The following is a 15,537-nucleotide window of genomic DNA, read 5'->3' on the forward strand; positions in this document are numbered from 1 at the left end:
GTAGCATTTTGAAGGTCTTATCAAATAAAAATATTCCACCAAAGGAATTTACAAAATTTTGATAATTGTCCAGTTAATTGCACCTTGAATTTTACATTGAAGTCTATGGGCAGCGCAGGTGTTATGAAGATATTGTAAAAAGTAATTTGAACTTCATACATATCTCTTGGTGAAAATATGCGTAAACTCTCTCTTTATCAAAATCTGAAATAAAATTAAACATTTACCACAGATATTTTCACAAAATTAAAATTTTCTTCTTTTCATCAAGGGCAGATAACTCTTCAAAAACATTTAAGGTGCAAAATGGCCGGCTTCTTATATGTTAACAGTCATGTGAATTTGGTTAATTTCAGTTTCATTGTTATTTAGAAATACATATTTAACTAGTTTAAAATGATTCAAAATTGTTCAATATCCTTTCATTATACATTGAATACCTTAAAGCAATATGAGCTGCAACTTTGATGTCGGAAATTTTTGTTGCAGTTTTGTAATTAACTATTACAATGACAGAAAAAAAGAAACTTTATAAACTTTTATTTTTATATTTGTGAAGGAAGAACTAATTTTAAGCTTTAAATGAAGCAAAATTACATTATTGTCATCCTGTACAATATTGATTTCTTATATTATAATACTATACATTCCAATGTACAGAAATTTTTTTCTTCTGAAACAATTTAATACTTTATTTTAGATTAATTGATCATAAAGATTTAAGTTACATACAGATTTATCATAAAATCACATTTTAACAGCAGTCAAAGAAAATTCTCCAAAATGCAGCTCATATTGCTTTAAAGCTACATTTTCAAAACCTCAGTAGAAAACAAATCATGGTTTGCCTTTTTGAAGAAAAAAAATAGAACTATTGTAATGGAAGTGATATCCAATCCCAATAAGCAACCTTTGAGTCAAGCTTCTGCAAACTCTGCATATATATAGGAGTTCATTCTTTTGAATCTGGTGACCTTTTCAAAATGACCTTGACTCAGGGTCATGAAACACATTCTGGTTGGATGCAACTTTGTGCAAACTAAGTATAAACTCTGGGTTTTATCTCCATTCAAATGTTTTGGCCAACAGACAGATGAACATTAAGATTTGACATTATTATACTAGCTCTGTTGTTTGAGAATTCCTTTTTATTGAAATTTAGATGTAGATGTAATTAATGAGCTTTGTGTTGATGATAGTCCACTAGAGATATTTATTTCAGAGCTGGAAGTACAAACTCACAAGTTAGTCTGTATTGGAAAATTCATCAATTTCTATTGACTGACAGCATGTAGATTGCAGCTGATGAGAATGACTATAATTATCTGCCACTAAATGGAGAAACGCAGTGCTTCATTTATTATTGTGAGTCAAAATATAAGGTTCATGAATAAATGATGAATTTTCTGGTTTCAAGCATTGACATGGCTCTTTGTCATTGATTTTTGAACACACCCTGAATATGCACTGTAGATTAGAATGCATTTCCTATAAAACCCCAAAAAATTTCATTTGGCATTGTTGGTTTTTTAAAAACTTCTATTCTCCCATGAACAATAATGGAATTTTCAGAAGATTTTGATGCACAAGTTGCAGTGTAAATAATTATTGTCTTTGTATTGGGATTTTCAAGGAGACAAGGAGAGGCTGTTATTAGGACTCTAGAAGTCAATAAAGGCTTTTGTTTAATGCTTTTCTGAAAGCCTTCAGTGTCAGATTCTGACACAGTACTCAACTCTAGGTATCTTGTCAGTTCATGGTGGCTCTAGTTCAGGGGTGCGTCTAAGATTAAAACTCTACGAACTTAATGATATGTTATGCTCAGCCACAATATAGGGAGAGCTAGCATAAATATTTGATGCTAGGTAGCAAATCAGAGAAAACCTAACTTGTTTACCCTTTTGCATCACACAACATACATACATAAACTGGGGTTATTCTTCTCCATCTTATGCTGAATATTGAATTATAATAAATGTTTATTTGCACATACATTTTTTGCTTGACTTCTTCTCACTTGTGTTCCAAAAATTATATCTAGAGATAAAAAGAATATTCAAACTCTGTCCCAAAATCATGAAACAGTTTTTGACTTAATTACGTCAAAATTTCAGATAATCATAAAATGAATATTTATCATAAACCAACTCTTGAAAATTAAAAATTTACAACATGAAAGGTAAACACTAATTCTAATAACATTTCAAATTTTATTTGTTTTCAATAATTAAACTTTAAGGCAGTGTACAAATGTAAAGTTTTAACTACTCTAATTATCTGTCTAATAAATTAGTAGAAATGTATGTTAAATCAAGATTACATTGCTTATTAAATGTTAGTAGTGTATACAGGGTTGTTTTTGCTCTATATTATTTTTCATTTCCCCTTTTACACTAGCTCGCAAACAAAATTTTGCCCCGTTTTTAATTTGCCCAGACACAGTTTTGTTAAAGTGTTCATGCTGTCTTTTTTAAGTTCATCCCATTTTGAATTTGCCCAGACAAAGTTTTGTTAAAGAGTTCATGCTGTCTTTCTTAAGTTCATCCCATTTTGAATTTTCCCACTTGCAACAAAGGTGAAAGGGGCAAAAAAATAAAAAAAGGATGAAAATTCAAAATCCCAGTTATAATTAGTAAAAGATTTTTTTTTTTGTATCATGGCATGCATGTAATCTAAAAAATTCATCTTTTAAAATATCATGAACCTCTGGTTAAAAATCATAAAAAATGATGATTTATCACACAGTTAATACTTTAACTTAACTCTGGATCGAACTGGATGAACAAGACGTGATATATCCCTCCATCAACATACTAATCAGTACATCAGCCTCATTTTCTGATGTAGCAACAGCCAAATGTGTCACAATGAAATACTGTAAAAGTGCATGAATTAGCACACTCAAAATTCAGCATAATGGTCCTCATCAGCTGATAAGTGCAATCATAAATTTAACAGCGCATTAGGAGCCATGCATCTATATACATTTGTTTTAATCAATACTAGCGTGGTTAGTACATGTAGTGACATTGGCAAATGTGAAGATTTATATCTGTTAGGAGACAGGGTTTGCAAAGAAACAAGAAATTTCGGTATGCAAATGATTTGGGTTGATATGAATTTTTATTTACCAATGAAGATGGGGAGTACCTTTGAAAAAAAATTGTCCATATGAGGAAACATCCGTAAAAAAGAAAAGTCAGGATATTGATATTTCAAAAAATACAAATGACAAACCTTTTTTTTTTTTTTTTAAACTTTAATGAGAGGAGAATTAGCTTGTAGGAGGATTGGATATGTAGAATTGGTTGAAATTCATTCATATTTAAAATGTCTGGTGTACACTCCTAGATAGAAAAGATTACTAAAACATGAGAATTTAGAAACAGAACCTCTCACATATCATATATTGGGAAGGATATTGTGAAAAGGTTGATATATCAACTTTAAAAAGGATATTTTATGCAAGGAATGAAATATCAAAAGAATTGAAGAAACTTTGAAAAGTCATGAGAAATGCAGTGTTTCCATGATTCAGTGTTTGCCTGTTGTATATTAATTTTGCAGCTACTTTGTTGCATGCATGTTGTCCATTGCTCTATAGTGTATGTCATTATAATGAATTAGCAATTAAAAGAGTAAATACCTGAGACACGTACATGATAGATTGACTGATTTACAGCAAAGTTTACTGTCCATTTTGCTTAAGTGCTATGACTTTTTTGAAAATTGCATAATTTGCACAAATTTATCTGAATGAATTGGTCCATATTGTCATATTTCTGCAGCTGATTGTAAACAGTGATGAATGATTCATGATGACAGCATTTAAATCTATGATTTGGAAGTTGTTATGAATGGGAGTGCTTTGTGATGTGGGATATTGAGTCAAGCCAATAGAATGTTATAATTTTTTACTCCCACAATGCATCGGCCTTTGTAAGGAGTGTTTGATTCAAGTTGTGTTCCTATTGGGGTCATATGAAAATCCCTTTGGTTTCTCCCAGAGGGATGAAAATGCTTCTGAAATTCAGTCAAGTTTATACTTTATTGATTTAAGTTGGGAAGTCTGAATTATAATTATGTGAATTAAAGTTGACATTTCTCACAACCTATGTGTTGCTGTAAGCTGGCATTCTCCTTTACAACAATTTCTGTTTCTCCCTGATGAATTGTAAAAATAAGTGCAATCTTTTTTCTATCTCTCTCCATGATTTCATTGAAATATTTCTTCAAAAGAGAGTCCAAAGAGAAAAATAACAGCATGTTACCAAACAAAACAGATTCTGTATTATTGGTGAATGATCCCTGGTGTGTTGTTCTATTATGTATGCAGATGTAGACTCTCTTTGAAATAATCATCTATTTTTGAGCTGCAATTTTTAACAGATGACTATGCATTACAATTACTTCATATACACCTCAAATGATAATTTAAAAATTGGTTGTTTTATATAGTGTTTTCTTGGTACAGCTGTTACTAAGAATTTCAGTACACGTGCAGAAGTTGATTGATATTTTTTAAATGTAGTATTCTTTAACACTTAACACCGTAAGTACAATTTTTAAGCATATACATGTAATTTTGTATTACTAGTAAATAGAGTCTGTGTTCTGATGTACACATTTACTTCTTGTGTTAGCAGTACTTATCTGTGAATTGCTAATATGAAAATTATTCTCTTCACTGTAGCTTTATATATGACATAAGAATTTTAATTTCATGGAGTATGCAAACAGAATTGAGAGTTTCAGGATATTTTGAATATCCCTTGCTGATCATATTGCAAATGTTACAAGTTCACCAAAGGTCATCAGAGATATTAAGAAATATGTAATTTGATAATACAATTTACAGATTTCCAGAAAAAAGGTGTGAGAGTTGTGAAGTGAAAGATGATGCTTGCATTGTAGTTACTATTTAATTATAACAGAGCTCTGTTGATTCCAGAAAACAAAGTTGCCATACATAAAAGCTGATGTTATTAAAAGTTACTTCTTCAGCCCTATCTATCACTAGCAACCTTGTCAAATTTGATTCAGAGATCAAAATTGAAACACCTGGTAGTTCTCTTTGTAAAATCCTTATTTGGTTTACCGGTATACATTTTTAACACTAAATCATTTTCATTCATTATTCATGTTGATGTTGATCTAAAGTTTAATGTAAAAGATCAAGGTCAAAACAAGCCAGTCTGTATAAAACCCTTCTCTCTTTCTCTTGGCCCAGTCTGTATAAAATCCTTGTCCCTTTCCCTTTGCCCATTCTATGTAAAATCTTTCTCCCTTTCTCTTGGCCCAGTCTACATAAAACCCTTGTCCCTTTCCATTGGCCCAGTCTGTATAAAACCCTTCTACCTTTCCCTTGGCCCAATCTGTATAAAACCCTTGTCCCTTTCTCTTGGCCCAGTCTGTATAAAACCCTTCTTCCTTTCCCTTGGCCCAATCTGTATAAAACCCTTGTCCCTTTCCATTGGCCCAGTCTGTATAAAACCCTTCTTCCTTTCCCTTGGCCCAATCTGTATAAAACCCTTGTCCCTTTCTCTTGGCCCAGTCTGTATAAAACCCTTGTCCCTTTCTCTTGGCCCAATCTGTATAAAACCCTTGTCCCTTTCTCTTGGCCCAGTCTGTATAAAACCCTTCTTCCTTTCCCTTGGCCCAGTCTGTATAAAACCCTTGTCCCTTTCCATTGGCCCAGTCTGTATAAAACCCTTCTTCCTTTCCCTTGGCCCAATCTGTATAAAACCCTTGTCCCTTTCCATTGGCCCAGTCTGTATAAAACCCTTCTTCCTTTCCCTTGGCCCAATCTGTATAAAACCCTTGTCCCTTTCCATTGGCCCAGTCTGTATAAAACCCTTCTTCCTTTCCCTTGGCCCAATCTGTATAAAACCCTTTTTCCTATCCCTTGGCCCAATCTGTATAAAACCCTTGGCCCTTTCCCTTGGCCCAGTCTGTATAAAACTCTTGTCCCTTTCCCTTAGCCCAATCTGTATAAAACCCTTCTCACTTTTTCTTGGCCCAGTCTGTATAAACCCTTCTCCCCTTCTCTTGGTCCAATCTATATGAACCCTTCTCCCCTTTTCTTGGTCCAATCTGTATAAACCCTTCTCCCCTTCTCTTGGTCCAATCTGTATAAAACTTAGACATTGGCTAAATCATCTTATTGACTGAAAACAGTAATAATTGTTTTATTATATGATTCATTGATTAAATGATACAAACTCATTAAGCAATCCATGTCACCTAAAGTTTCATGTTAACATTTGTTGAAGTCCTAGCAAAACAAAAGAGAAGCAGGGTTAAAATAAACCTAACCAGTTACAGTCAAACCTCGTTATCTCAAACTCGATGGGACCAAGAAAAACTTATTGAGGGTAAAATACTTGATTGGGACTTTCCAATCACTTCAATATATCCATGGTATTCGAGATATCCATGTTTGATACCAAAGCTCAACTGTATATTCATTTGGAATTTAAAACCTATTTTAGATGCTATGTAGAAAAAAAATGTTAAGCATGTATATAGAATCCATTTTGAAAAAGGCAGGTGGGGGTAATTTGAGGAAGATATTTGACAACTCATATAGGAAAAAAAATATTTGACTATCCCCCCCCCCCCAAAAAAAAAGGAAAATTCTCCCAACTCCAAATTTTATTTCAGGGGAAGGGACCCTTTCAATGAACATTTTTTATACAAAATTCAAAAGTAAAAAATTACATGCAGAAAAAAAAGTGTGGGGAGGGATCAAGCAGGCCTCATGCACCCCCACACCCCACTCCAGATTTTATGTTCCTGAATGTTATGTTCACCTGAGTGGATGTTTGGGTGAAAGGGAAATAACTTTCCAAAACTATTTTTATCAATTTGGAATTTTCCTATCTTTTTTTAGTCCAATGTAGAAAAAATAATCCTTATGTTCACCTGATGGAAGGTCACATGCAGAGGAACACATTACTTAGTATTTTTTCTACAATGTTGGATCTCAGCCAATGAGAGAGACAGGAATTATTGATTTCAATAAATCATATGATAAAATCAAATTGATATTGTTCACTGAAAAATGATGAATTTGAAACTACAGTCATAATGTTGTAAAAGTGCTTCCTGTAAAGTATGATATATATTATGCTGTAAAAGCTTTTAAATAAAAAAGAATTACAAATTCAGTGTTCTCTGCAGTAAAGTAAAATGTACAGTATTATATATACATGATGATCTATGAAGTGGATAGTTTTTCCCCACATTTGATGGTTTTATGCAGTGATTATAATGTGCAGACATTATAATCACTGAGATGCGAGACAGAATAAAGCAACAATTAGTTCAATAATTTATACATAGTCCTGATAATATGATACACAGAGTATTGTATTGATCAGAGTTTGCCAAATTTTTGATGAGATTTTTCAAAACTGGGAGATTTATCCTGCTAAAGTTAATTTCCTGTCCATTTCCTAACATCGTATAAGGATTATTTGTGAACGTGACAGATTTGGGTATAAAATATTCATGCTGACTTTTGGGGATCTAAGCTTGTATTTTATGACAATCTTTTGAACTGTATAACTCTGAGATGTAGGAGCCACTCACTGACAGCTCTAATACCCTTTACAGTTATGGTGTTGTCATGGTAACTAAATGCACACTCAAAACTAATTATGTAAAGCTAAATATAGGTACATTAAGTTAAATTCAAACTCATATTCTACTACTCAGCCTCGTAATTGTTAGGAATAAATTCAAACCCTAAATTCATTTCTCAATTATTATTTTCTTTTCAGCCGGAGATCAGTGCATTTAACCTCATGATCCTGATTGAAATTAATTAATTAGAATTTTAGCATATTGTGATTAAGATTGTTGCATCAATTACCAAGCAATTAGTTTAGAAAATACCAGGTATAAAAGAGCAAAGAGTAATAATGAAAATGTACCCACAGCTGACTTTTTATGGTGTATATGAATTTTTGTAGAGTCTACCAAGGCACTGGGCTGGGATATTTCACAAACTGGAGGTAATTCAAGCCCTTGGTTTCTAAGTTTTATTCTTTCAGTGACGAGGCTTTCAGGTGATAGTGGATTACTTCACCTTTTTATTTCCAATCTTAGAGCACTTTTAGATAAAAATATAATTTCATTTTCTGATTTTGAACACTGTTCAGCCTCTCTTTGATATTCAGTTGTGATTTAGTTTGGGTGATTTCTAGATGTTAGTTAGTCGGACATCTTTGGTAACTGGTTATTGTGAATAGATTAATTTTAATTTAGTTTGTATTAGAAAGCCTTTTCTTTTATAATATTCTTTTATCAAAAATCTTAAAACGTTTACCCAATTTGTTATATTTTAGAGAGAAACTCCACATCTGTATAGAAATGGATAACTAAATCTGGGTAAGAAAGGGTGATTCTATCTGTCTCGAGAACTAAGTGACACCAGTAGTTTACTTACTTTAGCATTCTAGCAGAACGTTATGAGTTTGTAATTATAAGGATTAAGATTAATATAATGAATTACAGTGGAAAAATAGGGCCTTTGCTCATGGAATTGATTTTTTTTTTTTGGATTATTACAAATATGAAGATATAGATGAATTCAAGCAATTTTAGTGTACCGTTCAAGGCAGAACTTGAGTGTACCATACAAGGCAGAATTTTAGTGTACCAAATAAGGCAGAATTTTAGTGTACGTACCATACAAGGCAGAAGAACTGTGAACGATAGTATTGTTACCTCCAAGTCAATTTTCAAAAGTTAAGACATTCGAATGATTTTTAATATTTATATTGATATTTATATGGATTTTCATAAATCATTACTTCTTTGGGAAAACAACGAGAGATAACTCTAAAATTTTGGTAAAACTCGTGTTTTTCACTATAGAAATCAATGGAAAACGGAAAATATTTTTTAAAACATCTTTCCCCCCGTGAAACAAAAATTCCTTTTTACGGGTAATATGGACTGTCATTTCACAAATTCATACCAAAGCTTTTTGTGTTTCACGGGGGGGGGGGGGGGGGGGGGGGAACATATGTTTATATACAAAAAACGACAAAAATGCTTATTTTTTCAGCAATTTCCAAGTGCTTTACAACTGAAACATTATATTTTACTAATATATATGCTTAATTTTATATGCATAAAACATAATAAAAGATTTAAGAAACATTTATCCATATCCAAGACTATTTCAGAATATGGTGATGATTTATAGCCCGATTTCAGTGGAAATTATCGTCAACCCCCCTTATTTCAAGAGCTGGAATTAGGGATATTTTACTATTTAGCACTGGAATTAAAATAATTCATCAATTACCATTGAACTGTTCTTTGTATTAAACAAAGATTTTATGGCCAAATTGTCATCAATATTGAATTAAATGGTTGTAAAATGTAGGCGGGAATTGGGAGTTACTGTGCGTAGTTCTTTAGTGTACCAAGAATTACAAGGCATACAAGAATTTAAGTGTACTAAACAAGGCAGAATTTTAGTGTACCAAACAAGGCAGAATTTTAGAGTACAAAACAAGATAGAATTTTAGTGTACCATACAAGGCAGAATTGTAGTGTACCAATAATGACAAGACAGAATTTTAGTGTACCATACAAGGCAGAATTTTAGCATAATATGCATGGCAGAATTTTAGTGTATCATACAAGGCAGAATTTTAGCATATAATATACAAAGCAGAATTTTAGTGTACCACACAAGGCAGAATTTAAATGTACATAACAGTGCAGAATTTTATGTAACAAAGAAGGCAGAATTTTAGTGTACCATACAAGGCAGAATTTAAGTGTACCACACAAGGCAGAATTTAAGTGTACATAACAATGCAGAATTTTAGTGTACCATACAAGGCAGAATTTTAGTGTACCAAGCAATGCAGAATTTTAGTGTACCATACAAGGCAGAATTTTAGTGTACCATATATAGTGCACTATATAAGCTGACAATTATCATTTAATTACTATGTGTATTAGATCATGATTTCAAATTAGTTTTATGAATCTTTTTAATAAAAAATATTAACGTGTCACTGTTGTTTTCAATTATTAGAAAAATACTTATTGACTTCTGATATTCAATCTGTAAATGATATGCATATGTGATGTCATAGAGAGATATATGTGTTCAACATGATACCATTGTGATAAACATTTTGAGAAAATGTAGGTCTCATAAATAACCATTGATTTTTATGTGGCAGAATAATAGTCACCTTGTCTGTGTGTCCTGATCTATGTGTCTTTTTTTCAGTCTGTCTGTACTATTGCAAGGTCATAACGTTGTAATGGAAAAAAATTGGAAGCTGACATACTTGACACAAGGATTGCATATGACATGAGAATATGTCTTGACCTTATCTCAAGGTCATTTAAACAAGGTCAAAGTCACTGGCCCAAAAAGTATAAAATTCATGAATGGTCCAAAAGTTTCAAATGAACAAACATCTAATCTGATCAAGTTTAAGTTTACTTTCAAAGAAATTTAAAATTCCTGTCTTGGCCAATGCATGTCTTGAAATGGAAAAAACATTGAAAGCTTATACTTATTGACACAAAGATTGCTTATAACCTGGGAGTATGTTATGATCTGATCCAAGACCATTCAGGCAACTTCACTGGCAGAAAAAGTGTATAATCCATGTCTGCCCCAGAATTCTCTAATACAGTGACTAAAAGATTGCTTATGACCAGCTGAGGGTTTGTCATGATCTTGACCCAAAGTCATTTGGGCAAGTTCAAGGTCTCTCACAGAAAAAAAGTGTTAAACTTCTTGTGTCTGGTCCATAACTTTTAATGAAGAAACATTGGAGGTTCATATTTCACATAAAGATTACTTATGCCATGTTTTTACCTTGACTCAAAATAATTTGTTCAAGGTCAAGGTAACTTTCAGAGTAATGTATATGGTCAAGCCTTTTTATTTCAAACTTGATGGACCAAAAAAACACTTCGAGATATCTGAGGATTCGAGATATAGAGGTAAAAATATACAAAGAAAAGTCATTTTGGCAAGTTAAAGATAACTTTTAAAAGAATGTATAATTTCTGTCCTGGCTTTTATTTTAATGGAAAAGCATCAGAAGTTGATTCTTTTGCCCAAAGGTGTCTTTTGAGCTGAGACTGTGTTAGGACCTTTACCCAAGGTCATTTGGGAAAGTTCAAGGTCACTGGCAGAAAAAGTATATAATCCAAGTCTGATTATCATTAGAAATGGCCACTCTTTGAGCATTTCTATGTTTTAACACATCTTGTTTTACTATGTACTCAATCATCAAAATTTATGTGATGTAAACTGTCACCTTGTACAAATGCAAGCCACATTGGTATGGGTTATTTGTCTTGCAGGTGAAGAAATAAAACAATAGGTTGTTTATTACTGATGGAAGTCAAACCAAAGGTTAATTAGGGGTTAATTAATTAATTGTTTCCCTGTCACCATGCTTTGTCACCATTGTACTGTCATTGGTAAAATTCATGTAAAGTAGGCCTTTCACTTGATTACCTGTATCTAGATCCACTAAACTGGTAAAAACAGATTCTGACATTGACTTTTGACCTGTCCTTTGACACAAGTAAATTGGTGACTGGTTGTAACCTGTAGCTTCAGGCTTTTGTTAAGGATGTTTACATAGTAATATACAACCTCTCTCATCCCTTGTTATTCTGCATCAGACAGCATTATAAAAAAAATGTTTTGATTAGTCTGATGATAAGTTTATGTAGTTGTAAAAATTTAATGATTAACAATGATAGCTTAAGGAAATATCGAGACTTTGTCTTATTTTTTGACTTGAATTATTCATTCCTATTAGAGAAGAAAGTTTAGATCACTTACTGTTTTTTATTTCAGTATTGTTTCACAATTACATACAAGAGCCAAAAAAATGAGATCACACGGCAGATTGACTTCCGAACTGACACAGAGGTTGAATGTAATGCCTGGATTGACCATATCAAGCGTGCTCCGTAAGTATTCAAATTAATCCATAGCATGCCCCGTAAGTATTCAAACCCATAAACATTGTCCATTTTAACAATACAATATAATACATGCTGAACTGACCATATCAAGCATGCCATGTAAGTATGCAGTCATAAAATTATATAATATAAAAGTGGATTAATTATATTAAGTGTGCCTGGTAAGTATTCATGCATAACATACAATATTATGTAGATTGACCATTATTTAGTGTGCTCTGTCAGTATGCAGTCATAACATGCAATATGAAAAGTGGATTGACCATATCAAACATGCTCCTTAAATATTCAAGACATATCATACAATATTAAAGATTAAAATAAACCTTAACCAGCTTATTTTTACTACTGTAGATTCCTTATTTTTCGCGAGAACTTATTATTGCGAAATGGCTCTTTAACGTCAAATCTCGAGAACAATAATTCGCGAGTGGACGGTTGATCAAGGGATTTTACATTGATTTCAGCACCAAAAAAATAAAAGCGAGTAATTTTATTTCGCGATTGGTGCTTCTCGCGTAATTACGCGATAATTAATTCCTCGCGTATATTTAGGAATCTACAGTATTTGTGGTGTGATGTAGAAAAAAAAAATAAAGGAATGGCATATTCACCTGAAAGATGGGTGCAGATGAAATAACTTTTTATAACCAATTGTATCAATTTAGACATTCTTGTTTTTTTTTGGTTTTTTTTTGGATCCAATGTAGAAAAAAAAATGTTCACCTGGAAAATTAGATGCAGGTGGAATAATTCTTCATAACTGGAAGTTCTTGATCTAGTTTTAGACCAGTGTAGAAGAAAAAATGTTATGTTCACCTGTAAGTTCTTGTGCAGGTGAACATAAATTATATATGTATCATTTTAAAAAAAAAATTAACCTCAGACAAGTTACTGAAAAGTAGATTAATCATTCAATTCCATAAACTTCAGGCTTTCAGCACTAACTGGAAGTTAATTTATCTAACGTTCGTGCAACCGGATCCTGTTTGAAATAGTTGTTTAACAACAACATGGACAAGTAAATTTCTTTTATCTCTAAATAAAGTGTCCTAAGATTTAGAGATCATGAAACTTGCAGCATCCTTCCAATGGTAATAAGCACATTTTCTAGTTGATTTTGCATATTCATGCAAAGAAAGACAACTCTTTGTAATATAATGGAGATTCTAGTGAAGAACAATTTGATTAATGAAAAAAAAAACACAGCCAGAATTCCATTACAACTGCTTTACAGTAAAACTGTGGTGGGAACGTTTTAAAATTACATGTGGTACATGTACTTGGATATACAATGTAACAGTAAAAACAGTCTCATTAATGTCTGTTGACCACCCACAGGTTAAATCATTATAGATTCTAATGAAGACTACATGTATTAAATTAACCACAGTTTCACTTTTCCGCCATTCGACACAGCTTTTCCGCGACAAGTTTTACTGCCTTCCTGCGAACTTTTTTTCATACCTCCTCCGTTAGCCAGGTAAAACCTGTTGCCCCCACTTACTACGGGGAGGACGAAAGTAGGATTTTAAGCAGTAGGATCTCATGACTGAGGTTGTTTTGAGTATTTTTCGTTTTCACCACAGCAATTCCTTCAGCATCAGTTGTAATCGTGGCTTTGCAGTTTTTATCAATGTTGCATCAGTATGACGCATCCCCATTCTTAAAAAAATTACTTAAGGAATAGGTTCTGATGACGACCGTCTCTGGTCGAAACCGGTCAACCAAATAAATTTACTGCTGCATTCTCACGAAGTGTTGGTGATCTGTTTTATATCTTTTAGTTTAAGGAATAACTGTCTAATTTTTTGTTTTCATGATGTGATCAATCGATTGGCTTGGGTGATAATTTGCATAAACGCCGAAGGCATTTATGCATAAAATTATCACACAAGCCAATCGCTTGATCATCGTCATGAAACCAAAAAATCTGACAGTTATTCCTTATATTTACATGCTCTTGATTCTGCAAATTCACGTGCTACAAGCCCTGCTTCTGTCTCTATTTGTCCCGCCCCGCACGTGATTTTTTTTTTCACCACACCTATCGATGAACCAGTAGATTTATGTAGAAATAAAGTATTTTTACTATTTGAAATTTTATCTCAGACAAAGACATTGGAAATGTAAATATTTTTCTGTAAATCCATTTGTTTCCCTGATTCGTTATGAAGTGCGAGATTCATTCAATTTTTATCACCATGTGATTAAGTACTCACTACAGAGTAGAAAGCTTTGGGGATATACAGATAAATACAGGTAAATATCAGCAACCGTTTGATGTTAATTGTTAAGCTGGACCATTTAAAAATCGCAGAACGGAAGTATTCAAAAAAGGAGATAACACATAACATAGAGTAAAAAACCTATTGCGGAAAACAGTATAGAGTAGTCGCGGAAAAGCAACAAGGTTCCGAAAAATAAAATCATGGAAAAGCAGGTCAGCCAAATCAACAAATAGATTAATTCTGAGTGTCCTAGCTCAAATGCTCATTACAAGAGATGAATATCTAACTCTGCACCTGCACTTGAGTGATTCTTTGACAGGAATAGGTAAGGCTTTGGTGATTCTTTGACAGGCATAATAAGGCTTTAGTGATCATTTTCAGGAATAGGTAATTCTTAAGTGATTCATTGACAGGTATAGGTAATTCTTTAGTGATTCATTGACAGGTATAGGTTATTCTTTAGTGATTCATTGACAGGTATAGTAAAGTGTTGGAGCAAAGAGAGGAACTGGAGCAGAAGCATCTACATCTGCTGCAGATTTTGGACAGTGAGAGACAAGCCAAGTGGCACTATGTCCAGCAGACTGAAGAATTGGCCACATCAGTCAAGGAGCTGAGAACGGAGGTAGGACAAATCAGGGCATTGAGGGAAATTCTCAGACACTTGATACATGCATATATTTTTATAATTAGGACATTGAGGGAAATTCTCAGACACATTATACATGCATACAAGGCCCATGATAGGGGCATTGTGGGAAATTCTCAGACACATTATACACATATACAAGTTACAAAATAGGGACATTGTGGGAAATTCTCAGACACATTATACATGTAGGTCCACAATAGAGGCATTGAGGGAAAATCTCTTATTAATGACTATGAAATTAAATAGGAGTTGTGGGATTTGCAATACAGCTCTACTGACTAGCAATCATTAGCATTTTCAGAGGTAATACAGCAAGGAAACAGTGCTGAAACTCACTTCAAAGACATACAAATTTTGGTTTAAATATTTAGAAAAAAAATTTTTTTGAAGAAGATTTGTCCTTTTGCAAATTATCAAAGCCTATACTGTCCCTATAGGTTTTGAAAAATTGCAAAAGGACAAATCATGTTCAAAAAAATTTTTCCTAATAACAATGGCACTGTCCTGGAGTCTGTTGCAAGATGTCATTAGTTTTAGTTCAGTTTATGAAAGGACACAGCATATAGTTTGTATGAGCTTAACAATGGAGCATATATGCCAGCTGAAATTTTCCTGTTTCATTAAAAAATGTATTTATTAATGGTAAAATTATTGAACAGA

The 15,537-nt window shown here is 32.8% G+C and overlaps 1 protein-coding gene across 5 annotated transcripts in view; it reads left to right on the forward strand.

Moving 5' to 3' along the window:
- LOC133181811 (ras-specific guanine nucleotide-releasing factor 2-like) overlaps positions 1–15,537 on the forward strand; it is a 90,885-nt gene that overhangs the window by 22,597 nt on the left and 52,751 nt on the right. For all 5 annotated transcript variants that reach the window (XM_061316424.1, XM_061316428.1, XM_061316426.1 and 2 more), the window contains 2 exons: positions 11,864–11,979; positions 14,703–14,850. In XM_061316424.1, coding sequence (XP_061172408.1) covers positions 11,864–11,979; positions 14,703–14,850 — 264 coding nt within the window. The remainder of the gene's footprint in view (positions 1–11,863; positions 11,980–14,702; positions 14,851–15,537) is intronic.

Source organism: Saccostrea echinata, unplaced genomic scaffold (genome assembly GCF_033153115.1).
Source record: "Saccostrea echinata isolate AGI-Se365-2 ecotype Australia unplaced genomic scaffold, CSIRO_AGI_Sech_v1 ptg000009l, whole genome shotgun sequence".
In the NCBI taxonomy this organism is placed as follows: domain Eukaryota; kingdom Metazoa; phylum Mollusca; class Bivalvia; order Ostreida; family Ostreidae; genus Saccostrea; species Saccostrea echinata.